We start from the raw sequence: 27070 nt of genomic DNA, 5'->3' as shown, positions 1-27070 counted from the left end.
ATTTGGCTTCTGCCATGTTTCCTAAGACAATATTTTACTAGGATTATTTCAGGAGCTGAGGTTGAAAGAAAGAAGGAAATCATTCCATTAGCTCCTGATATTTTAAAAAGCTTAACTTGATGTATCTAGTACTATACCGTAGGTACTGCTCTGAACCAGTCTGGAAAAAACCATGACTTTCATTGGGCAGGCAAAGTGGGATAACGTTCATGTGACAAATGCACCTATTCCCAGAAGTCTCATCTGAAAGGAAGCTGCCTTTGTTTTTTACGTCCAATGTGTGTGTCATAAAGTTAGCAATTACCTGGAGTTGAGAGCTAAACATAATAATAAAATACCTGTATACTACAGCTTGGTGCAATTCTAATTTACTAAATATATAGGGTTGTATCCAATGAAGTTGTCCCATTTGTACAAGGGATATAGTACCTAAATATTTCTGTTCACTTCACAAGTAATAAAAAATGGGCCTTTCTAAAGATAGTTGTAAACAGCAATAGGTCAGCCCTTTGAACTTTAAAGACAGACTCTTCCCAGGTAGCCCCTGACCAACATAACTAATGCACACTTTCCCAGTCATATTAGGCTTAAGTCTTGCATTTAAGTCTTATTGAAATAAATGCAGACAGTTAATCATGACTAATTAAATTCCATTGATTTCAGTGGAACCTTGGTGAGACATAACACAGTCCTGGTGTTACTGGTTCACCACTCAAGTCTTGAGCAAACATAAAAGGTAAAGGTAAAGGGACCTCTGACCATTAGGTCCAGTCGTGACCGACTCTGGAGTTGCGGCGCTCATCTCGCTCTATAGGCTGACTAAGCATGACTAAGCTGCTTCTGGCGAACCAGAGCAGCACACGGAAATGCCGTTTACCTTCCCGCCAGAGCGGTACCTATTTATCTACTTGCACTTTGACGTGCTTTCAAACTGCTAGGTTGGCAGGAGCTGGGACCGAGCAACGGGAGCTCACCCCGTTGCGGGGATTTGAACTGCTGACCTTCTGATCAGCAAGTCCTAGGCTCTGTGGTTTAACCCACAGCGCCACCCGCGTCCCGTACTATCCTTTTAATACTGATAAATATTCATATTTTATGTACAGTGGTACCTCGGGTTAAGAACTTAATTCATTCTGGAGGTCTGTTCTTAACCCGAAACTGTTCTTAACCTCAAGCACCACTTTAGCCAATGGGGCCTATACTGGGGTACCAGTGGCTAATGCAATAAATATTCATATTTTATATACAGTAGTACCTTGGGTTAAGAACTTAATTCGTTCCGGAGGTCCGTTCTTAACCCGAAACTATTCTTAACCTCAAGCACCACTTTAGCCAATGGGGCCTCCTCTTGCTGCCGCGCTGCTGCTGCACAATTTCTGTTCTCATCCTGAAGCAAAGTTCTTAACCTGAGGTAATATTTCTGGGTTCGCGGAATCTGTAACCTGAAGCATATGTAACCCGAGGTACCACTGTATTACCTATGATTTATGCTTTGGCTAGAGTTTATTTCTTTGCTGCCTTTTGGCAAAAATAAGAAAGGTCCTTAAGGTGACTCACAGAGGACAACATGCAAATACAAAATTTAAGTCAAAAAAATCTATTTTTTAAAGGCAACCTACCAGAGGTACTACCACTCCCCTAACACTCCATAACGCTGAATGTTGCAGAGATTGTTAGTAGGGGTGAAAAGAAGCGTAGTACTACACAGTCTGGGAACTTGTTTATAACAAGTTCTTACAACTAAATATTTGATCCATTTCAATAAAGAAAGAGAATGCAGTCTGATATTTTGCATGTAGAACCAGTGGTTTTGTTTTGCTATATGTTGGGCACTGGTGCAAAATATCAAATCGAACAAAATTCAAAGTCAGTGGCAAAAAACCCCCTTTAATGTGTAGTATCTGCTGCAATCCAGTATCCAGTTATGCACAAATAAGTCCAAGTGACATCAGTGCACTTATGTAACTAGGAGAAATACTGCATTCAGTTTTAGCGTGCCAAAAACTTCCTAACTAAATTGTGATGCAAAATTGCACGTACATAGTGTACTTAGCTGTGCTGTGTAATTTTGTATTTTATATAAGCAACTCTGAGTGAGTGGAAGCATCCTTCTCCCCTAATGAAACAATAAAAAACCCTCAAGTTCAGCGTAACAAATTGTCACTGAGAATCTCACTCTTATCTTGTGTATGAAACTACAATTTAGATATAATTGTGAACCACATAAATGTCATTTTCTTGCATCAGGAAAGACTAAAAAATTCTCCAAGGCCTTTTAATATGCCGGTAGTTAATTCTGGTGGCAGAGTGTTGTTACAAAATTTTGTCAAAAATGAAATTTCAGAGATAATTTAGAGACATCTAAAGACAAGACAATGGACTGAAAGTTGTTTAAATAAAACTAGCAGTATTTATTATGGGGGAAAGGGTGTTATGTTTCCCACTTTGCACCACAATTTTGTCCAGTGGTACAGGATGGTGAGCAGGAACACGGGTTGAGCTGGCTCAGTGTGGTCATTTGGCTGCATCTTCCCATTTTCCCTGGCCATTGATGAAGCCTGACACCCCTTGATGAGAGATTTGGTGTAAACTGGAAGGACCATGCCCTCCTTGTAATCCACAAACTGAAACCTCTGGTTCACTCAGGCTAGTGTGTTCTTGCCCAGTTGTCTTCACTCTTTTAGTGTTCAACCTTCTTTACAGGTTGCTTGCTTTGCTATAGGATGGTTGTTCATTGCTAGTTGAATTGGATTTGTATCTGTGTTCCTGACTAGCTAGTCAGTTCTAGAGTTTTTTGCCTTCCTTATAGGAAACATTAATTTTATCATGCTCAGAAAACTAGTTCTGGACTGCCTCTGGGCATCAAACAGGGCTGCAATCTGGGCTGAACAAAAATGGGCACTTAGCACGCCCTTGCCTTGGAGCATCCTTAAAATGTCTTGGGAACAGTGGTTCACTTTGGGTCCATTAGGGGGGCTTGGGTTGGTCATGGTGGCTGGAAAAAGCTATTTCCTTCTCTGTGCTGGCCTTGTTTCCTGTTCATTTGTTCAGTGGTCAGGTTGGGATGTATTACTGGCATCAGGACATCAGGACAAAGTTATTGGATCCCTTTTCTTGGTATGTGAAATATGGATAAGAACCACAATTTTATAAAAAGTAGCAGTTTGAAAGCACGTCAAAGTGAAAGTAGATAAATAGGTACCAGTCTGGCAGGAAGGTAAACACTGTTTCCGTGCCCTGCTCTGGTTCGCCAGAAGCTGCTTTGCCATGCTGGGCACATGACCCGGAAGCTGTACGCTGGCTCCCTCGGCCAATAAAGCGAGATGAGTGCCGCAACCCCAGAGTCGGTCACGACTGGACCTAATGGTCAGGGGTCCCTTTACCTTTAGTGGTCTGACAAATATTGTGTGCAGTCTCATATTTCCCGTCCACACTACACACCTGCTTCTGGGCATAACACATGATGGCAATATTTTATTATATTACTTTTATTATAGAATTTCCCTTTTTTATAGTCTGTATTGGAATATGAAATATTAAGGGTTCAAATAAACACATTTATTGATTGGCATAAAGAATGGGCTGAAAATTGATGGAACAAAGCATTTTGTCCTATGATTTTTTTTGGGGGGGGGGTGCAAGTTTATCTACAGGGACCAATTTATCGATGGTGGCTGGGGTTCTTTTTACTGCTTGGCATTCATTACTTATGGGCACAATGGAGATGGAGAGAGTGTGTATAATAGGAAGCTCCATGGGCAGAGGCTGGTGAAGATTTTTTTCACTCAGACCTCTGCCTCATCCAACTCCTCCATCCCCACACATGGTGTGCTGGGATGGGGGCCTGGATTGACACCAAAATTAGCAAGCAAATTATTGCAATATCAAATGCACAATTCCTCCCTTTTATTATTGTGTTCAGTAAGTGCAGATACTTTTTGAGTTTTTATGTATCTGGTAGTCTGAATGTTCTGTCCAAGCTCTTGCCCCAACAGGTGATTTTATAACTGTCCAAAGTTCTAGTCTGGTGATTTGCAGAGTAGACTTGTTGTCCAAAAAAAGCTGATAAAATGTTCACACGCTGAAGTTCTTGCTTATTGCATTATTCAGAGAAATTATTCAATAGGGAATTGGTAGCTTATGGTAGTATGAATTGCTCCAAAAAGAAAATAATATAGGGATAAAAGTAAAAAGAAATGTGATAGATGTGGTATTTGGACACAATATTATATTCTTGCTGGCACCTAGAGAGGCGAGAGACTGTGAAATAGTCTAAATGCATTCACTGCCAGTTTGTGACTAATTACCATTTTGGTGTGAAAATGGCTTACTATTCATTATTTTTAGGAATTTCAGAAAGACTTGCTATGTTAAGCATATGCAGTATTAATAGAAATGGGAACTGCAGATGAAGAGAGATGGTCTTTGGCATGAATCTAGGTAACCTGCAAATAGCTTTAGGGAGCAGATGATTAATTAAAAAGATGAAGGTCAGGAGTTCATACAAATATTAGCTGAGTCATTCAGCATTCTTGGCTGTTACTAATATATTTAGAACAATGAAGTACATTAAAAACATTTTATATTGGTGTAATTCCCTTGATTTCATAGAAGGTTAATTTATTACAAAGGATATTTATATATGAAAAATAATTATATAACAGATGTACCTAAAACTGCTTGGTTTAATGTCTTGGCTTCTTCTACCTTCCCCAGTAAGTTACATATTGTATCTGTAAGTACTTTCAGACTATCTGTTATGAAATACGGTATGGAACTATGATAAATAAAACAGCTAGAATTGAAACCACAGCATTTTACCTTTTTGGAAGTACCATAGTTAATTTTTGTGTAAATTTACAAAAGAGTTGTTTTTAGTAGCAAGACTAATGGGTTATATCCAACATTAGTAATACTCGGAGAGTAGACTCATTTAAATCAATGGACTTAAAATAGTTTTTTTTTTTAAATAATTTTTATTCAATTTTTAAAACACATAATTAAAAGACAAACACATCACAAAACACAAACAAACATAAACAAATCAAACATAAATAAATTCATAATCTTCTTTTCTTGTAACTTCTTTCAATCGACTTCCCCATACCTCCCTTTCGCTGCATCCTTATTTTAAAAAGAATTTTTTTTTTAGCAACCCTTTAGTCAATTTATCCATTTAGTTCCCTTCATTAAATTCCCATAAATTTGTTGGTTACAGCTGTAATTCTCTGCTTCTTACCCCTTGACATCTTAAGACTCATCAATTTTACAACAGTTTTTAAGATATATTTTAAATTTCTTCCAGTCTTCTTCCACTGCCTCTTTCCCCTGGTCATGAATTCTGCCGGTCATCTCTGCCAATCCCATGAAGTCAATCACCTTTGTCTGCCATTCTTCCAGAGTAGGTAGTTCTTGCATCTTCCAATACTTTGCCAGAAGAATTCTTGCTGCAGTAGTAGCATACATAAAGAAAATCCTATCCTTCTTTGGCACCAATTGGCCAACCATGCCCAGGAGAAAAGCCTCTGGTTTCTTAGTAAATGTCCATTTAAGGACTTTCTTAATTTCATTATAGATCATCTCCCAGAATGCTTTCACCCTCGGGCAGGTCCACCATAGGTGATAAAAGGTACCTTCATTCTCATTACATTTCCAGCATTTATTACATTTCAGATACAGTGTGTATCTGAAGAAGTGTGCATGCACACGAAAGCTCATACCAAGAACTGACTTAGTTGGTCTTTAAGGTGCTACTGGAAGGAATTTGTTTTGTTTTGACCTTTTTTTTAAAAAAAGAATAATTTTGGGTGACCACCTGTTGTGTAATTGGGAGTGGGTGTGCACCGGTGCAATTTATTCTTTAAGTTGCAGACTAAAGAGGGAAACTTTAGATCCAGCAATTAACAAAAAACTCACCTATCAGAAAGCCACACCTTTCTAGATCTGAAGTTTGCCCCCAAAATCTTTTTCACACCCCTTTAGAATGGCTTTAAGGTTCCTTTTCATAGAAGTGGATGAAATTTACAGCCAGGGCAGCCCCTGTAGAGTCCCAAATATAAATAAATACATCCAGGCATGCTAATGCAGGGCGCTTTTAAATGTATATAAATCATAATTTGAATTTACAGTCTATAACGTATGCATTTTCAGCTAGAATTGACAGAAAATTTACAAGCATAGCTACCCCTTCCACTGGAAGGAAGCCTGCCAAATTCGTTGATACAATCAGAGAGGGCAATGGTGGTTCTGGGGGGTGGAGGGAGACAGGAAACTTCCCAAGAAAGTTTGTGATGGCAGAAATGTAGCTCCTCCCCTAGTAAGGACACTATGTCCCACGTCATTGGTGGGGCCGGATTTCTGCCACCTATGGGGATACAGCTTTTTCCTAAGCCAGAGACATCTCTCAGTTGGCTTGCAAAGAGGAAGTCTGGTAGTCCGGAGTGGAGAAGACCAAGGATCTGCAGGAAATACTGTGATGGGGGAAATGTCAGTTTCCTAGCAAGGACCTTGTTACCCCAAGCATTACTGGTGGTGGTGAACCTATCCTATGCTCTTCCCCTTGTACAGTTTAATTTTTTTAATTCCTCCTGCAACTGATTGGGAGTGGACTGCCCTAGGAAAATAATTCACTAAGATTGAAAACTAGATCAATTAATCAAAATGAAAGATTCCTTCACTTCTCTCCCCCCCCCATTTGTTTATTGAGCTCTCGGTATTTCCTAAATCAGCTTGGTTTCATTACTCTCAAAAATAAACAAAACCGTTGTACATTTTTCATTCTGCTGAGACCACTGATTGTCTTAGAAGCTTTGTGAGTCTCTGAACTAACCTGAAATACCTTGTTAATGGTTTGATCCAAACAAGAAATATGAGAATGTTTCCCAAATCTACCTTTAAATAAATACTCTGTTTTAATCTGACCATTGTCTGGATTTTTGGCTTTCTGTCCTACAGCAGATGTTTCCAAATTCTCTGTGGTTCTCTCCACCAGTTTGGCACTCAGCTATGGTCTTTGTCTTCAGTCATTGAATAAACAATCATTATCCCATATATTCACTAAATCAGTGTTTCCCAACCTTGTGCCTCCAGCTGTTTTTGGACTACAATTCCCATCATCCCTTGCCACTGGTCTTGCTAGTCAGGGATGATGGGAGTTGTAGTTCAAAAACAGCTGGAGGCACAAGGTTGGGAAACACTGCACTAAATGTATTTTTAACCATCATTCAGACATACAATACATTACTTGATACAAAATCAATTCAGATTTATTCCAATTTACCTATACTAGACCATGTCAGAAGCACTTGCAAAACCACACACAGGGGACGATCCAGTCAGTCACTAACCATTAAGCACACATAGTTGTGTGAAAATTTCAACTTACTTCACATTGTTAGTCTAGCAATTGTGTGGGGTGTGAAGTATATCTACTCAAATAGGTTTCTTATGCTGGAAATGCATCCCTCTGCTCTAACAGAAAATCGAGGGGGCCCTTAATCTGCTTCTCATATGGTTATACATTGGCCATCATATATAAATGTGGCATATATAAAGAATAATAATAACTTACAGTAATGCCAGGAAGATGCATATTATTAGCTTTCTAAGGCTGCAATCCTGAGCAAAAAGCACATTCAATACAATAAAATAAAAGGATAAAACCTTTCTACAGACATACAACCTGAAATATGCTCTTAATTGAATTAGGTTACCATTATTCACCCTCCCCAAACTGTACAGCTTGACTAAGTGCTTCCGTTTCAGAACTGGAAGGAGATTAAAATATGTACATTAATTTTGATACAAAAGAGATAAGAAGTAGCAAACACCTCTTTCCTATTTTCCATGAAAACTGCTACATTGCCTAATACAGGCCCAGCCGCTTGCTCCCTGTGTTTCAGGGGGCTGGCACCACATAACATGCTCACATCACACGAGCACACGTGTGTTGCATACATGCCTTGCAGCTTGCGTGCATGACACGGGCATGTCACGTGGTGTGTGCAAGTGATGTGAGCATGTTGTGTGGTATAAATGCAAAGTGTGTGCACATTGCCATGGGATATTGAAGGAACCTATCCTCCTCCTTGAAAATTTTGAGGGAGCAAGGTCCTTCAGCCCCTACCTGGTACCCCTGGCCTAATACAAAAGCGGAATGAATTGCGGACATTTGCTTTTTGCTCTGAGGCAACCCACTAGGTTTGAGGATTTTGGCATAAGATCTTTGTTCAGTGAAATATTCTGACATTAAGTATTCTGACTTGCATATGATAAACCTATTTCTGGACAACAATAATCACTTTTTTGTTTGTAGTAAGTTATTATCATACAATTGGTCATGACTTAAAAATGAGGGAAATTAATAAAATGTGTCTGTCACTGTGGTTTGCTAGTTTGTGAGAAGTGATTTAATTATCAATTTACTTATTGTTATTTTAGAAAGCTTGTGTCTAAAATTACCTCATATATTATTGTGTTACCAAGTGTAAGCAATAGTTGTTTCTGCAGATCAGTGAGATATTTGTAATGGTTTGGCAAGAAAACTTCCTCCCAAATATATGTTGTGTGCACATCTGGTACATGTAAGAGTGTGGGGTGGTCGCATCCTTCTCTGCCATGTGGCCTACAGAAGGTTGTCTAAGGGTGAATGTAGCCCTTAGACCACAAAAGGCCAGCCACCTCGATTGAAAAAGTTTCTTCCAAAAAGTCAATTTTACAAGATGTTTTCCTTCATCATGGACTCAGGAGAAAAGGAAAGAAATATTCTCTTCCTTTGGGTCAATGTGTTTAACCTTTAAATGCACTTGTACTTTACTACTATGGAAGTTTTCATGCCAGCAGATAGGTTTACTGCCAATCTGCCCCAAGAAGCATATTCTTCTAATGGACAAAAGACACTTTTTCTTCAAGTTTGCTCAGTGGAATCCAGCCTTCTTGAGTCTTAATAGTCAGTGTCTGGTGACTGGACATTACTATTCCTGGAGTAAACATTACAGAAAGGAAGCCATGAGCAAAGAAACATTTTTATTAGAAATATAATTATTTTTTAAAACCCAGCGAAATAACACAATAATTTTGAGACAGACTTGTCAACATTTGAGTGTAACACTGATACAGTAAAATGGTCTTTACAAAACTCCTTATGTGTGATTTTTAAATGTGAGAGCTTGTTTGACATATGAGAATAGGCTAAAGGAGGGAGGAACCACTTTGGAGTGATACTTTCATCTAAAAGCATTTGACATCTATATTGACATTGAGTTATACAATTACAACAGTTTTAGGATACCTCAAGTTCAATATTTTTCTTTGCAGATTAGTTAATGTGTTTTACCGTTCAGATTAATGGAGGGTAAAAAATAACCTTATTGGTTTCTGTTAGTGGCATGCTTCTTGGGAGAGATACTGGGTTGTATCCAACAAAGTCATGCTCAGCGTATCCATGGTCATGACTAAAGTTCATTTTGTGTTGTGCAACATATTTTTTGAGAAACCAGAGAATAGGTTTTGATACTGTGCTAGCAGCCACTGCATTGGCAAGTAATTGCCAGAGCAAGGACAGCCCATCTTTCTATGCCTGTCTCCAGCTTTAAGTTTTGTGTGTACAAAGAAAATAAGATTCCATGGGTTTATTGGTATGCATTCTATGCACAATGCATACATACACAAAACAATACAGAAATCATTTAATAAATAAAAGTAAATTAGGCCAAGAATCAAAAGAACAAGAAGACAGTTTATATATATTATTTAAAAATCACATCAAAATACGGTTATTTAAGCATCTCCGTAGCAACTAAAATAGTCAGAGACATTAAAAATGAGTAGTTGAAAACTCTTCTTTATGAAATCGTACTTAAAAATTTGTTCTCCTTGTCCTAACAGTTGGGAGAGTAATGCAGCAACAAGCAATATTAACAGAATTCATAGTTCCAAACTGAACAACTAACAGTAGAATACATACACAAGAAAAACAAATACATTTAATGAACTTCAAAATTTGCAGCAGTGAAGAGATTCACTGAGTTGCAGATGTAAAAACACATAAATTTCAATTAGTCCTTTGCAAAGTTGGGAAAATTATTTTGTTTCAGATTTTTCTTTTCTTCTATATTGGTTACAAATAGTATATAATTTACCGAAATAAAATGGGCCTGATTGAAAGATATTTGTGTTGAATAGCATGATCTTCTGTCCACCCACACTTGAGATTGACGCTTCTCACTATTGATAGAGGACATGACTGCAGGGCTGGATGTAGACACATCAAAGAAGCGATTCAGTTAAACATGTTGTAAACTCATACAGGGAAATCTGGTAAGGAAAGTGCCATCTGGTGTCAGTGTTATATCACATATACAACACTTACAAAACACTTTTTCTTTACCAATCTAGTCCCAGGTCACATTGGCAGTGTGGGGAAGGTTAGCCTATGCAACCCCATTCTTCAGGCACTGCTTTGATGTGTTGCGGGGGTGTCATCTGAACACCCTACAGTTTCACAGTAATGGCCTCAATTTTACAAAGTGAAAGGCAGTGTCTTTGCGTTTTTAAACACATGCAACAAGATCTGTCAATACAGTGTCTTTCATTAGTTCTCTGTCTTGGTAACTTTCATATACTTCTTTGTAGAACAGGCAAGCTCCCCCTTCACCACCTTTCTAAACTCCGTACACCAAATCAAACTTTAAATCCATCCCAGTGATGTCTTTACAATCATCTTTTTCATCACCTGTTTATGTCTGCATTTGTCAATACTGAATAGAGAACTCCAAGGGAGGTTTTAAGGTGGTATTTATAGGTCTGGGAATCTGCAAGGCCATTGCTGTAAGGCAGCTCTATATCAATGCAAGATCTACAAATCAGTACCAGCTTTTAGATAGGTGCTCTTCTCCTTTAAGCATGATAAAAAGGGTTGAGTAATCGCCAGGATGTGGGAATGGTGATAGCACAACACTCAGGGATACTGAAATGTTAGCATTAGTGGTAACTCTGTATCTGTTTTCTGATTCTGGTGATTCAGAATTGTAGCATAAATATTTTTGAAAGCATTAGTCCTACTACATTATTAATTCATGTTGAACCTGAATAAAAGCAATGGGGTACCACATTTTTAGGATTGGGACTTAATTAGCAAAGACAATAATGGCCATACTTTCCATAATGGGTGAATTGTGTGATCAGATTTTTCAGTATATAGTTTGTAATGATATTAATGATGCATTATTATGCTGTGTACCGGTAAGTTCTATAAAGGAACTGGATATACATAAACATGTTCAGAATTGCAGTTTTGGTGCATTTAATATACTGCTTGTAATCATGACCAATAACTAATTTAAACATAAATTTACACATTTTCTATAGCAATGGTTTGTTAATGACATATAAGAGAAAGTATTGTATAGTGTTGGAATATGCAGTATATTAATTTTCAAGCTGGCAGAATTCAGCAGCTAAGTTGCTTATTGGGGCAAGATGAATTGAGCATTTAAACCAATCCTGGTCCAACTGTAGTAGGGTGCCAATTAGTTACTGAGCCCAATTCAAAGTGCTGGTTTTGACCTATAAAGCCTGAAATGACTCAGGATTGTAATACTCAAGGACCGCCTCTCCTTCTATGAACCCTGCAATCATCATGAGGTCTTTCTTTGTGTGCCTCGTCCGTGAGATGTCTAGAGAGTGACAACATGAAAATTGGTCTTTTCTGTGGTGGCTTCCCATTTGTGGAATGCTCTCCACAGGGAGACTCTCCTGGCACCTTTATTACATATATTTAGGCACCAGGTAAAAACTTTCCACTTCAATCAGATCTTTAGCTGATTAAACAATTTATGCCCTTTTAAACGTGTTGGCGGGCAGCAGGTGGTATTTTGTGCTTTTATGTTATAAACCACCCTGTGATCTTCGGAAGAAAGGTGGTATATCAATAATAATAATAATAATAATAATAATAATAATAATAATAATAATAATAGACAATATAATTGCTTGCAGAAAAAAACTGCTTTCAACTACATTAACCTAGAAAATCACAGGAGTAAAGTGATGAAATCTTGGATTATTATACTAGCATACTGTTCTCTCTTGCCATTTTCATGCATGAATTATAGTGGAACCGAAGCATGCATGTGCAGAATGGGTGGGGGAGTAGCAGCATCCAATGGTATTCTTTTTTTGTGTCATATCATGCCCACTAGTGTGAGTGAAATTTAGTGTGACATGCTAGAATGTTTGAATGTCTCCACAGGCTGCTGGCACCAGTGGCATTTAGTTACACTGATGTTGTTTTATTGTGTGTGTGTGTGTGCATGCACACACGCATGCACACACACTTGGGCCCAATAACAAAATTTGGATTTCCACATTTAGTCAGTAGTTTATCTACTATTTAGTAGGGTTAGAAGTGGTGCAGTATACCCCAGGAGACTCTGTCATTGTGCAAGGACCCCTGAAGCAGGGCTGTAGCTAGGGGGTGGTGAGGTGGGCCTCACCTAGAGGGACAGGCGGCGGGGGGGGGGGGGGCAAAATCAGCTTAAAAATACGTCCATAAATATGTCTATAAAAATACTGATTATTGCCTCATGAGAAAAGGTTTTAAATAGAGGGTGAATTGAATGGGTGGAGGTTGGGGGAGAGATGGAAAGAAAAGCTAATTTGTCCATGGCTAGGGGGTGCAATCTGGACCGTTCTGCCAGGGGCGCAAGATCACCTAGCTACGCCTCTGCCCTGAAGTATGAAGAACTTTAAACTTTTACATGCTACTTTCAACCAAGCAGTCCCTGTAGCGCCTATGAGTCTGAAAACCACTAGCAAGCTCCATATCAAACTTTTAGGGCTCCAACAGAATTTGCAACTTTCCCCCGTCCTTAGCAAGTCTGCCTCCTGATAATGCTAGCCCTGTATCATAGCACAGACGATAATTTTAATTGGTTAATTGGTTGTTTGGTCTATAAGAATGTAGCAAAATTTGTGTTAGCTCTTTGTTTTCATAGCATGTTAAAGTGATATAACAATATAAAATCTAGCACAAACTTTCTTATTCTTCTCTTGCTGTCTTTTTAAGATAGGCAGAGAGAATTTATTTTATTGCAGGATTTTATTTAGGTCCCTATTGTCTAGTGTGTGTAGGAGTTGGGGCACACACAAATCCTAGAGGAAACTATATCCTAGGAGTTCTAGAATTTCTTCATTGCTACTACATAATAATGTTGCTTTTTATGAGTAATACAAGAGCAGCATATAAAACATATCATGATATAAATAAATGATGTTCAATTTAAAATGGAATGACCAGATCCTCAGGCAACAAATGTTTATTTGGTTCTGAATAGGACATTTAGCACTGCACATTAAAAGCCATGTGTATTTAAACCATTATGGCCTACACCACTTCAGGTGGAATTATAGTAAATTGCTGTATTTTATTTCCCCAATTATCTGGTGAAATGCTAGTTCATGTTGTCCTGAAGTTTATCTTCAGTACATTAGATCTCTATTCACATTTTGACAGCACTCTTATACCCTTAATTTGTTTATTGTTTTGGTGTGCATGTCTGGGGTTGGTGGGTAGGTGAGATTTATTTGTTATTTAGAATGAATTACACATCTATAAATAATTAAATGAACGCATGAGAAAGGAGCTCTGATAACTGAATATCATACTGTTTGGTGGAAATTATGAAATACTGTTTTTTCTCCCTCCAGGAACTTGGAAGCAACAGCCCACCACAGAGGAACTGGAAGGGAATAGCAATTGCACTGCTGGTGATCCTAGTCGTATGTTCACTCATCACAATGTCTGTAATTCTTTTAACACCAGGTAGGATTTATTTATCATGTACTTACCCTATTATTGAACCAGATGTATTGTATTTGTTTTGTGGGCCCAAGAACACTGAGCTTGCAGGAGTCAAGGCTGTTGATACAATTAGTAATAGACAGGACAAACCACTTGAAATCAGCTTTATTTATTACAGATGTCAGAAGGTCTTGTCTCTAGGCATTGGGCTTGCATCCCAAATCAGTCAACCTGGTCCACTGGTTGGTAGTTATGTTGGGATCAATCTTATATTATGGACCACCCTATGATGCACATAAAATCAAGACAGTGCTTTGAGAAGCCATTAGGTCTCTGTGTGTGGGAGTCTGCAGCCTGTCCACCTCCATCTGGTGTTCTGGACAGAACACCCCTTTGCTGGGGGTACCCCAAAACATGGGTTGTGTAGGGGAGGTAGAGTCATGTCTGTCCCTTCCAGCTAGCCCAGGGATCCAATTCCAATGTCTTCTCTGCCAGGAAGTTCTGGTAGTTGCTATGAAGTAGACAAAACCCCAGACAGGCCCAGTTTATCTGCAGGTAAATTCCTCACTGGCCCTGAATAGCAAGGTCCTTGGAACATCCTCACCAGGGCAACCATGGAATAAAGGGATGGGAGGACAGGAGTTCAAAAGCCAGCTGCACTGCATAGAGCAGGAGCAGCCAATCTTTGTGCTTGAGCAGCACACCTGACTGGAGACACCCAGAGGTGGTCTCCAGTGAGGTGTGCCACCCCAAACCCTACCCTGGGACAGCCCATGATTGGGCAAATTAAATTTGAAAATTTGGTGGACTGTCCCCATGGCTGTTGTGCATTGGCCACATGGACAGAGGGTGCCCCCTCCCTACTGCTGTGGCCTGCCGTGGCCATGCCAGACTGCGACCTCTGCTCCAGGGAAGATAATGTGGCATTTTCTGTCCCTTTACATGATTTTTTCTTTTTGTATATTTTAAACACTGACTTCTTTACATTCAAGCATATGCATAATACTCAAAAAGAAGCTTGGTGAAAGAAGGTATGCACATAGGATAATGATCTTTTCATTTGTCACAATGCTGCAACAATAACAACAAACAACAGTGTGAAGCTTTATGACTGCAACTAAGAGACCAAACAATGGTAAATTACTTGTTTGGTTACACTTAGTCCTGTTGCATCCTGGATACAAGCATCTCTTTAAAAATGAGGAGAAAATCAATGCAGCCTCACAGTATGATTTTGGTGGTGACGTGTTTGGCAGGTGAAGGTTGATTGTTTCTACATTGCTTCCTGGAATCTGGTGACCAACAAACATATAAAGCACACTTCATCTTAGCCTAAGTGTTGGCGTTAGTATTATTGTAAAGTCAAGGAGAATATTCTGAAGCTGTCTCCCCAGCTCACACACACACTCTTCAGATATAGTTATGTAGCAATGAGCAGCTAGAGTTCTGATATCCAAGCAAAAGTTATGGGAGCTTGTTTTTGAACAAAATTTTAGAAGAGCAGAAGGAGCAGGGTTCTACTCTGCCTGCCAGTCTCACTATAAGGCTAATTTGGTCCCAAACCAAACTGAAACTAGACTGGCACCCAAATAATCAGTCTACAGAAATGTCTGCATTTGTTCCACCTCGACGTTGTCAATCACTTCCCTAGAAAGAAAGTATTTGTGACTGAGTGATAGTTGTTACAATGAATTGGATCCAGGACTGGCTTTTTCCGTTGTTGTTGTGCCACTACCTCCTTTAAGGTGATAGGCACCAATCCCTCATGCAAAGAATCATACTCAACTTTCTGGACCCAACCAATCAAAATAGGTTATTTTGCAGCAGTACACAGAACACATACAACTGGGCCAGTTACATAGCTGTCAACTTACAGATTTGAAAATAAGGGACCAGCAGCCTTGAAAATAAGGGACCAGCAGCCAAAATAAGGGACCTGCAGCCTCACCTGTTCTAGGCACTCCAGTCTTCCTGTCCTCCTGCAGTCTGGTCAAACTCATGCTGGGTAGCTTCGAGAACACTGTCCAACCAACTTTGTAACCAGAGGTTCAACTGAATAGAATCTGAATCACATGCACCACAAGGCCTATGCAGCCTCAACTTAAGATGGCTCCCCGGCCTGGCTTTGCACTGCAAAGTTTGCAGCAGCAAGTGCAACAAAACAGCATCCAGCATTCAAAAAACCCCTCAGCTTGCATTAACTAGCCGCACACAAGGCATTCAAGCTCCACCCCCCCAGTCGTTCTTAGACTTCTTATTGGGTGAGCAACACAGTCAAGCAACACAGTTGGAGCCTCCCTCCTCCCTGGCCGGCAGGGAGGGAGGGAGGGAGAGGAGCTGCTTCCTTTGAATTTTAAGGGACATCATTTAAGGGACATTTAAGGGACATCATTCAATAAGGGACAGCAGCGGGACATGGCGCTGGAATAAGGGACTGTCCCTTCAAATAAGGGACACTTGACAGCTATGGCCAGTTATAAACAAGAATCTGCATCTGAGGTATGCAGATAATTGGTCTGGTTTGGCCAAGTAACTATGGGCTTTGGGTTGTGTGGTCAGAAACTTGTTTGATTGATAGAGGACAACCAAGTCTCTTTATAAATATCTCAGTTATAGTGGTTCTAGTCCTACCTACAGAACAAAGTCCAGAGATTTGCACTGGGAGAGTGCTTTTTCATAGCCTGGGGTGCTGCAGGGCACTATTTTAATGTTATTTAATAGTTACATGAAGCTGCTGGAGATATCAGTAAGAGTTTGGGGACAAGGCGCCATCAGTACAGTGATGATATCCAGCTCTATTTCTCCATAACATCTGAATCAGGAGAGGTTGTGCAGGACCTGGACTAAGGCCTGGACACAATGGTGGGATAGATGAGGGAAAATAAACTGAGCTTGAATACCTGCTAGGCAGAGGCACTCCAGCACAACTTCTTATGATGTGTTGTTGATAGAGGACACCTTTATCAATGGCATCTTTACAGCCCAAACCCTGATTTACAGATTTGAAAGAATTTCGGTGATGGGATGAAGAATGGAAGAAACAGCAGCAGAACAATTGCACTGTTAGGCAATAATAAGGAATAATAAAACAGATTGCAGGAGGACACTCCAAGTACTCTAGTTGTATGTTTGATGCTCAGTCTTCATGATTGCTTATGTCAGATTACATGACCATATTCCAGGCCCTGAAATGATGTCTAGCAAATTAGGGATAACTGTAGTGCACACACAGTCCATGTGGGCCCATTGTTTCATGGGCTGTGACAGGAGGGTTATAAACTGTGGAGGAAGGACTGGATCATAGTCATAGTGAAGTGCATGAACACTTTCCTGTTGGGCAACATTAGCTAAATCTCCTGCTTAATTTTCTGCAATCATGATTTTGGATTCTGGTGGAGCTTTTAAACAGCTCAGAATTCTATTCTGGCTTGCAATCTATACTCAGTATCTATATCTTCGAATTTAAAAATCTATCAGCCAGTTAAGGAATTGGGAAGTGTCATACTGTCAATGAATAATTCAATATAATCTTGAATGGAGATGGAAAATGCATAGCCTATTGTGAAATGTGAGAATAAACATTAAGGAGAAAGGAATATGCTCCAGTAAGAGGCAAGAAATATAAAGCATGCATATGAATTCACAAAGGTATCAAAAGAAAAGTTCCCCTGGTTACAAGATTCAGAAAGTTTTTGCAGTGTGAAGGGGAAATACTTTTACTGCATTGTATAAACTGTGCATTGTGAATTTGTGAGATTTCTGAAGCCAGAACAACATTTATTGAAATGTTAGACAAAGGTAGCAACATAGATTTAGTACAAAAAATAAAAGATTGGACAGTGATGTGATGTGAATTTTCTAGCTTACATACAAAAAGATACATCATTTTTCAAGAGAATGGGTGGCTCTCAATACCATCTTCAGTAATGTTATATGGTAAAGTATATTTTCAAAAACATGCAACAAAGCCAGCTTTTCAGAATCTTCAACAAAGCTGCTACATCTGTCTAATGGTTTAAAGGGTTCTCCCCCACTCTCAGTGGTTTCATGAGATTCTTTTAGGGTTTCAAAAAAGTGCCAGTTTTATTTAACATTTAGTGATTTTCAAATAAATTTACAGAATCCTGATTTGAAGATGATTATAGCAAAGATACAGGGAGATCAGAAAATGTTGCCATTGGGGGGGGGGAACACCTCATTAATTACATGTATTGTGAATATTAATGCTTCCTAGGGACCAAAACGATCAGGTGGCAGGTAAGAGCTGTTTGGCAGGGGAACAGATTCCCATGTGAGGTGGTGAACTCTCCTTCCTTGGAGGTTTTTAAGCAGAGGTTGGATGGCCATCTGTCATGGATGCTTTAGCTGAGATTCCTGCATTTCAGGGGATTGGATTAGATGACTCTTGGGTCCCTTACAACTCTTAAGATTCCATGATTCTATGAAATCCCAGTAGACTACTAGCTTCTGCTGTTGACCACTGCTAAATGGAGGAGGGAACCCAGTAGCCTTACTGGAGGGCATCAATGAAGAGGCAGTGGAGGCACATGAGCAGTGTGGTGGCAAATGGCCGCATAGTGCATGGTATCAGCATGGCCACTGCCTCATGACATCCTTTGGAAATTGGGGCCTCCTACCTTTTCCAGCAGCATTCAGTATTGGATTGTTAGTGCATGGTGGAAGGCGTATTAATACTGTTGAAGATGGGATGTAAGGGGCAAAACTGCATGTTTATTGGGGGATTCATAAGCTATATTTGGACTGGAATTAAGGCTTTCAAATGAAGAGTTGTATGCTTCAAAGGAAGTAGGATTAGTGTAAATGCAGATGCAGTGAGGAGTTCAACATTTTTTTATATATTGTAGTATAATTTGGTTGTCTATCTCTATATATTCTTTCTTTGTAAACTTGTCATCTAAAAGTCTAAATATAATGGTAAAGGTAAATGGTATATCATCTCAATTGGGACTTGCCAGTTTCAGCTGTTTTTATCCCCTCTGTATATTCACAGAGAAACTTAGCAAACTTTCTAATCGTTCTTTTACTCCATTGGGCACCAACCTTTTAGGGCTTGTGGGCTGATTTGCAAACCAGAAGAACCACACTAGAATGTTTCTTTCAGCCCTAATTTAGGGGGGGGGGAGCACCCTGTGGGTGCCAGGAAAGACAAGCATGAGCTTGTAGAAAAGGTTGTACTTGTCTGTCTTAAGCTCTTAGAGTGAAATGCTGTGACCTGTGTTTTGAATACCATATATCTCTATATATTCTGCCTTTATGGAGAGAAAAAATAGCTTCAAGGAATAAAATAAAAATAAAAATAAAAATAGCAATTTCTCTTCTACAAGTTACCTAGTAGTCTATGGCTTTAAAATGTCAGGAAAGATGCTCAAGCAAGCAATAATGTCCCCTGGACCACGGCATCACCTGCAGCAGGTGATATGGTTGCAGAACTGGAAGAGGGAACACTGTCTCTCGTTTCCTGCAGGCTTTGACCCTGTAGCTGGCTGCATCCAGCAACCAGAGGGCTTTCCCACATACCTGCCAAACTAGCATTTCAAAAGCACGTCAAAGTGCAAGTAGATAAATAGGAACCGCTCCGGCAGGAAGGTAAACGGCGTTTCCGTGCGCTGCTCTGGTTCGCCTTAAGCGGCTTAGTCATGCTGGCCACATGACCCAGAAGCTGTACACCGGCTCCCTCAGCCAATAAAGCGAGATGAACGCAGCAACCCCAGAGTCGGTCACGACTGGACCTAATGGTCAGGGGTCCCTTTACCTTTACTTGACTGTTGCTGAAATAAAAATCTGTATTTTTCATGAATGGGAAGGATTCAGCTTTCAGTATGGGTCTGGGGTTGTGTGAAGCCTTTGGTAATCTAATCAGGGTTTTCTATATAAAAAAGTGTGATTTGCTGTTTCAATTTTCTTTTCTTTTTCTTTAGATGAACTGTCAAATTCATCAGAAAGCAGATTGTCTTTAGAAGACCTCTTCAGAAAAGAATTTATAGTTCACAATCCAGAAGCCAAATGGATCAATGGTATGTTGCACATACTCTTTTTAGTACTATATAGAAAGATATGGGAATGGGGATATTAGAGGGGAAATCAGTTGCTGTACCAACCAAACTCTTAATTTGATGAGGTCTACACATGAGAATTTTCTTCCTACTGAGGATTGATCTTAAGATCTGGACAACCTATGATTTATCACGTTGTGAAACTTCAGGTACCCAAGTGTCCAAATAATTCCACCATAACTTCATCTGTACAAGAATTATGAAAAAAACTTATTTCATTTTGGTACTGATTGTTGTCAATAAGTTGAGGTATGGCTCAAGAAACTAAACAGCTTGCAGACCATCTTATGTGAGATGAGGAAAAGCTGCGAGTTTGGTTGTGAATAAATCTTCTGGAACAAGTTTGGAACTGGGAAAAGGTCCTGATGCATAAGGAAGATTAGGCACAGGTAGTGCAGAGAAGAGGAGGCTGAAAGAAACATATAATTGTCTAATAAAAAATTATCACAAACTGATATGCTTGCATGATAACTGTATCTGTTGAAGTTGCCCTTTCTTAACAACTATTAAAGGCGTCTTCTTTTGCCTCTGGGTATTGAAATAATGTTAAAAATCAGTACAGCAAAACACACAACTGTAAAATCACATAACTTTAACCTATGCCACTGCTTTCTTCTCTGAATCCATCAATCACAACCTACAGCAGTGATTGATAATTGGATCTGGTGGGTAAACTTTGATAGCCAGTGTGTTGTAAAGTGCAATATACAAATTGACACGAGATGGCAACAGCGAGCTATGGCAAATTCAATTATCTTTTTTCAAAACTTTTTTTAAAAAACCCCAACACATTTTCACAGCATTTTTATGTGTGTAGATTCTACCGAGATGTCCTAATGATGCCAGAAGACTTGAGATTTGTCAGATGAGGTCACTGTTACCATTATATAGCCCTTATCTCACAATATTCATGCATTAGGCCGTATATACAACTATTACTACTACTACTAATTTATTATTTATACCCCACCCATCTGGCTGGGTTCCCCCAGCCACTGTATATACTACTGCTTCCTCCTGTCTTACCCACTTGCTTCTTCTATCCCTAGACTACTATTATATTTTCCTGGTTTCTCACCTTCCTCCTTTCTTTCCTCCTCTCATCTTTTTACTGCATCTATTTTGACTCAGTGGTGAACTGCCAAATTCTATGGGAGATGTAGTATTGAGTGGTTCCAGGTGTTGCTGCTTAAACTGTTCTCCAGGGCCGGCTACCTAGGCTGTTTCTCATTTGATAGACAAAAAGGTTGGCACTTTTACTATGTTGTCTTTCTTAGGATCTTATGAATAACTGTCTGTAGTGCTCATTAAGTTTGTAGGCAGTATTTTTTGTTGATAGTTTAAAAAACAGCAACAGTGTTTAGATGACAGGGAATGCTGTTAATACAGTGGAGACCTTGAAATATGGAGTAGACAGATTTGAGTAGTTAAACTTTGAGGATTTTTGTAATTGATTTTGTAGTTGTTTTCTTGTTGTTTGTTAATGCTCCCCCTGAAAAAATATATTTTCAGAATTTATCTTTGTGACATATTAGGGTTGGGAACTAATACTAGATTATGTATCAACACTATGCCTATGCTCGCTCCACCAATAGATACAGAATGGCCTTTGCTTTTATGTTAGCAATAAAAAGTAGAACTACGTGTTTTGTAGATTGATGTGCAGATTTTGCACATGTTGTATCCATAACAATGGCTGAGATTTATGCAAAATATTGGAAACCTCTTTTTCTAATACTATTGATTTCTGTAAATGAAATTGGGTTGTACCCAATAGTTGCAAAACTGAAAGATAGGAGCCGCAGCTCCTTGGGAAATATTCAAATGAAGCAGGAACTGAGAATGGTTTTCAAGAGGGAATGGGAGCATGGGTTAAAGTTAGGGCCAATATATTGCCAAAGCTGTAGTCTGAGGTACATGTGTTCAGAATTACTTATGCAAGCTAACATTCTTCAGGCAGAAAAAGAAAGGTATGATAAAGAAGCCATTCTGAAACACCAATGTATGTTGTAATTCATTGACACGTCAGGATTTCAATAATGTTGTAAAGTTGTTTTATGTGTGCACAGCAGAACTATAAGGCTGAAATTAATATTGTTATAAGGATGAAAGTCCCTTTGGAGACAGCAAACATTAGTATTAAACTAAGTAAAACTGGTCTAAGTGGACTGGCTTACGTATGAATAATCTGAGCTTCAGTTCTAAAGCAAAGAACTCAAATGCACCACACACACCTTTGAGCATTTTTCCTAAACCAAACTCATACATGCTATAATTCACACACTGTAGTCAGTAGATGGAAGTGCTTTGGAGAATTGTACATGGATATTGGTTTCTCTGCATCAGTGCTGTAGGGATGAGAAGGGTTGTATGTGTGTGATGATATTGTATCTATTAGATATTAGAACAGAAATCTAACATACTAGTATGTGGGCCTTGTATTTGTCTTTTGGATATTATTCTGGTTAGTAAGATTAAATAATAATGTGAGCCTTGTTTCGTAAACAGTTCTTTCTAGGCTATAAATACCATATGCTGGAGTAAACCCTGATTTAGTCAGGCATGTTGGAAATCGTCTTACGGCACTTGTTTATGAGAACTGGATGAAGGGTTGACAAGAAAAGTGCAATAATTGGTATACGACAGAGATAATATTTTGTAAATTCAGATTTTGATGTTCATATTTTTTCTGCACATTTAAATAGTTATGGCAATAACACTTAATTCTTATTCAAAAATAAAGTATAATATCAATTCAGTCACTACCTTGTGGCATATCATCAAGTGATCATGACACTGACATGAAATAAGTTCTCATACTGATAAATTCAGCAAAGTGTTTCTCAGTGAGAGCCTCATATACTAATGAGTGCATTATATTTCACAATTCTATTTAAGACAGCGGCAGCATTCATTCTTTGCAATATCATTTCACTGAGTTTGTAACACTTGTATTTTCACTGTATCTCAGTCACAATTATCGTAGCATGCTAGAACCTCTTACACAAAATGGTATGTTCTTAATTTTTACACAAATTTTATAGCAGATTTTTGAAAGAGCTTCCCTTTCCCACTCCCCACAAGTTGGTTACAGGTGTTGATGCCTAATGCACCAAAAGAGAGCTATAGAAAGCCTGGCTCTGCATGAACAATCCCTTGAGAGCATGTAAATGGGCTCTCTGGATTGTGGCCTATGTCTTTTATGCTATAATTAAATTCTATCAGATCAGCCACTGTTCTCTAATATGATTCTGAAAAGAGGTCTAGATGTCTGTCAGGCTTTTGAAGATGTTAAATGAGAGTGCATCTACTTTTAGTAGTATTGATTTTTAACATTTAATTTTTAAAAAGTGAAAATTTAAAACGCTGCCAGTGAGTGATACAAAATGTGTTAAGATTAAGGGCACATTGAAAGAGAAGTATAGGCTATGCCACAGAAGTAGAAATGGGAGGAAATGGCCTTAATTTGCTTAAACTACACTGCTGCATTGAATTATGAGGTATTAAAATGGTTATCAGATGGTTTGGAATTACAAAAAGGCAAGGCTATTAAAGGAATGCATGAGAATTCAGTTGCAAAAATCTTTGTAAGGTACAGTTAAATTGGCATGGACATGGGGTAGTATTCTTGGGAAAAGTTCTGGATCTTGGGACCCCATAATTCATTCAAGTGTTGGTTCAGTGCATGATCCATCTTAGGGCTCCTCTAATTAATTTGAAAGTATCAGATCTTTGGAAATCACTATATTACAAGAATAGCGACTCTAACTTCTTAATATAAATTTTTACTTTAATAATTGTTTAAGCCATGAAAATTCATCATTGGCTATACTTGTTGAAACACTGTCATATTTATTTTCTACAGGCATATTTTTGGTAAGGTTTCCCCCCTGAAACATACACAAATGCTGCACTATTTGAAAGTCATTTTAACTAGTAATCTCTATACACATTAGTCTCCTATGCCTACAAAGGAAACTGGCCAAACTTCAGGTTCTATTATTATAGTATCTTTAGCCACCCACAGTTCTAGCCTAACCATGTCTACTCAAAAGTAAGCCCAACTTAATTAAATTGGGCTTTCTCTCAAGTAAATTGAGTTAGGATTGTGGCCTGAATGCTTCTTGTACTCAGAAGCTGTTCTTTTGGCCAGGAATATGTACTGTATGTGAAGGTTTTCATAAGATAGTTAATTGATCAGATAAGGCCACAGGCAAACAAATTGGCTATTTAATCAGCATTCATTCCAATACTGACTAATCTCCCTGTAAACAAACCAGGATGAAGGCTCAGTGAACAAGTCACCAGGAAGTTCCCTATGCACAACAAAGCTGATTGGGCAGGGAAGCAGAGGACAAGAGGCATAACAAGAAATGGACCTCATATATTGCAATTATGGGGTAAATTCAGCTTGATTCTCATCTGAGAACACAACAGAGTGCTTTGCTGTAGTTCTAAATACACTGGAAATCAGTGCCATACTCTTCCAGTTGTTCTGTGTAAGCACTGCAGCTTTTCACATAGAATGATCCACCTTCTCCCTTCATACTTTGTTCAGGGGGTCCCTCCTGATCCCCCACCACCATAAACCAAATTTCAGGGGGTTGCACAGGGGGATGAGAGTGGGGACAGCCATGTTGTGCAATTGCAGATTTGCTGACGGAGCTGGATAAACTAACCCCTTTCTAGCCCCAAGAGGAGCGCAAGGAGTTTTCGTGTAACACACCTACTCGCTGCAGCTGACACACTAACGTGGCACGACACACACACTTTTGGAAAGCTCTGCTATAGGAATTAAGTCTGAGTAAACATGCAGAACTATGTTGGCAACTGCTATACCAAACACATACTAGAAAGCAAATCCCATTATGCACACTTCTGAGTAAACATGCACTAGATTTGTTTAAACCTCTCATTAATGTTTTAAGCAGACACTGAAAAGACTAAAGTGAAGGCACCTGCATCTTTTAAATGCGTGATACTTAATACTTAGTGTATGAAAGTTTTATTTTTTTAATAATGAAAGGGACACTTTTGTGGACTTACACTGCTATGTTGATATTTTTGCAGAATGGGAAACTAAAAAAAAAAGAGGGGGGGCTGAATTCAATTATAGCAGCTACCCAGTTTCCTGTTTCTGATTTAATATCATAATTATCATAATTATTTCTTCTAACAGCATATACTATTGCCTACTTTGCAGGTGGCTACTTTGTAGGGATGGGGCTGCAATCTGAAGAGAAAATGCTCAAGTGTTGTAAGCAGAATTCAGTTTAACACAGCCCATCTCAGACAGATCTCCCTTCCTCAGTTCTACTCAGATGTCTGCAAGTTATAAGAGAAAGAAAGAAAGATTAATAACAATAATAATCATGAAGGGGGAACAGGGTATCAGCCTGTAAAGGTCTGACTTGTCCCAGATGATTTTATGATGCGAAACTTGCTGGGAGGCACCCACCCACCGACAACCCTGAGTCTTTTTTCAGGATGATCTCTCTGCCACACACATGCGGTAGCATTTTTCTCAGGTGCAACACTTCTAAGCAACATGTACACAGAGAAATGCATTGAAGGGCTAAACTGTGAAAATTTTCTGCTATGGGCGAAAAACTACTTTGCAAAGGAGGTTGTCCTGCTCCAAGGGTCCTCTTCAGTGGGTGGGCATACCACCCCTGGCAACAATTTCACCAAGTGCAGCCAGTAAGGTGTGTTTCCTCTGCAAGTGGTTATCTCCCACCTTTCTAACAAAGGTAAAGTTGTATTATTCCCACGGTTTCCCTCGACTTGCAAAATGAAGAGAGCCACTGGTGTGTTGTTGGGTTTTTTTGCAAGCATTTATTTTAAGTGCTTGCAAAGCCCTTGAGGTTCTGTGCATATTTGAAGGGAATGCTTGCAAAATATTAATGATTTGGAGGCAATGGGGAGATGCTTTCCCGTCCCTACTTGACTATTAACAGAATTGTCTTGCGTGCAAACAACTGCATTGGAATGTCCTTGGGATGTATAGGAAGAGAGGAAAAGGAAAAGAAATATGTTGTTTTCCCCTTCTTGTCACATTCTACTCACTATTTCCCATCATTATAACTTTTGCTTGTTATAAATATCTTTAGCCCATGGGTGCATCTTGCTGCACAGCAAGTATTCAAAATTTTATTTACCAAAGTCTGCTCTGCGGAAATGAATTTAGTCCCACTAGAGCAGGCATGGCCAAACTCGGCCCACCAGATGTTTTGGGACTACAACTCCCATCATCCCTAGCTAACAGGACCAGTGGTCAGGGATGATGGGAACTGTAGTCCCAAAACATCTGGAGGGCCAAGTTTGGGGATGCCAGCACTAGAATGTATGAGAAGAATGGCTCCACCCCACTCCCGGAATTTCCAGATACTTTGTCTTATTCCTCATGGCTATGGCTATATATATTCAGAATTAAAGCCAGATCTCTTTCAGAATTAAGAAGTCCAGAACCAGCAGGTAAGGCAGCAACAAGAAAGTCAGGGCCAGAAAAAGAATCATAATCACTATCACTTGCTCAGATGTAAGTCTTACTGTGTTTAATGGAGCTTGCATCCAGGCAAATGGGCTTTGATTTAGGGTTAACATTGTAATTTATTGTCCCTTTAACAGCTGTATGGCAGGCAAATGTTCAACAAATCAAAGCTTTTCCAGTGCAGAAATACAATTCTGGAAAAAGCTTCACTATGACTGTACTGTCTCTAATTTTGTGTTGTGCCACACACCCATGGCAACCATTTTGTGACTGGTGCCCACACCATTCTCCCAAAATTCAAAATTAGCCAAGTAGCCTAGAAAACAGACAGGAGTAAGGAAGATTCACAAAGAAGCATGCTAATCTGCATTTGGCTAGTTACGAGCAAGCAGCTCTAAAATAAACTAAGTATAGTCTGAATACAGGTGCATATTTCTAAGAGTCCCAGCATACAGGGTGGAAGGTTTACAGGAAAAGTAAAATGTTTCCTGATAAACATTAAGGACGCAATTGTTGAAAGAACAGTATTGATATATAGATTTGGATGAGAGTTAAGATTCGATAAAGTAAAAGTGGTTTTCTAAAATAAATTAAATTACTTAAATGAAAATAAGGTTGGAAGGATTTGCAGAAATAACGATTTGAACTAGAATACAAAAATGGGAGGTGTGGGGAAGTCAAGGAAGTAAGTAAAGGAAGAAAGTC

General features: G+C 39.1%; 1 protein-coding gene across 3 annotated transcripts in view; it reads left to right on the top strand.

Moving 5' to 3' along the window:
• Positions 1-27070, top strand: part of DPP10 (dipeptidyl peptidase like 10) — a 586236-nt gene that overhangs the window by 382260 nt on the left and 176906 nt on the right. For all 3 annotated transcript variants that reach the window (XM_081871497.1, XM_081871496.1, XM_081871498.1), the window contains 2 exons: positions 13708-13822; positions 19741-19836. In XM_081871497.1, coding sequence (XP_081727623.1) covers positions 13708-13822; positions 19741-19836 — 211 coding nt within the window. The remainder of the gene's footprint in view (positions 1-13707; positions 13823-19740; positions 19837-27070) is intronic.

Source organism: Podarcis erhardii (assembly GCF_964252035.2).
Source record: "Podarcis erhardii genome assembly, chromosome: 1".
Classification (NCBI taxonomy): domain Eukaryota; kingdom Metazoa; phylum Chordata; class Lepidosauria; order Squamata; family Lacertidae; genus Podarcis; species Podarcis erhardii.
This window is presented reverse-complemented; position numbering and strand designations above follow the sequence as displayed.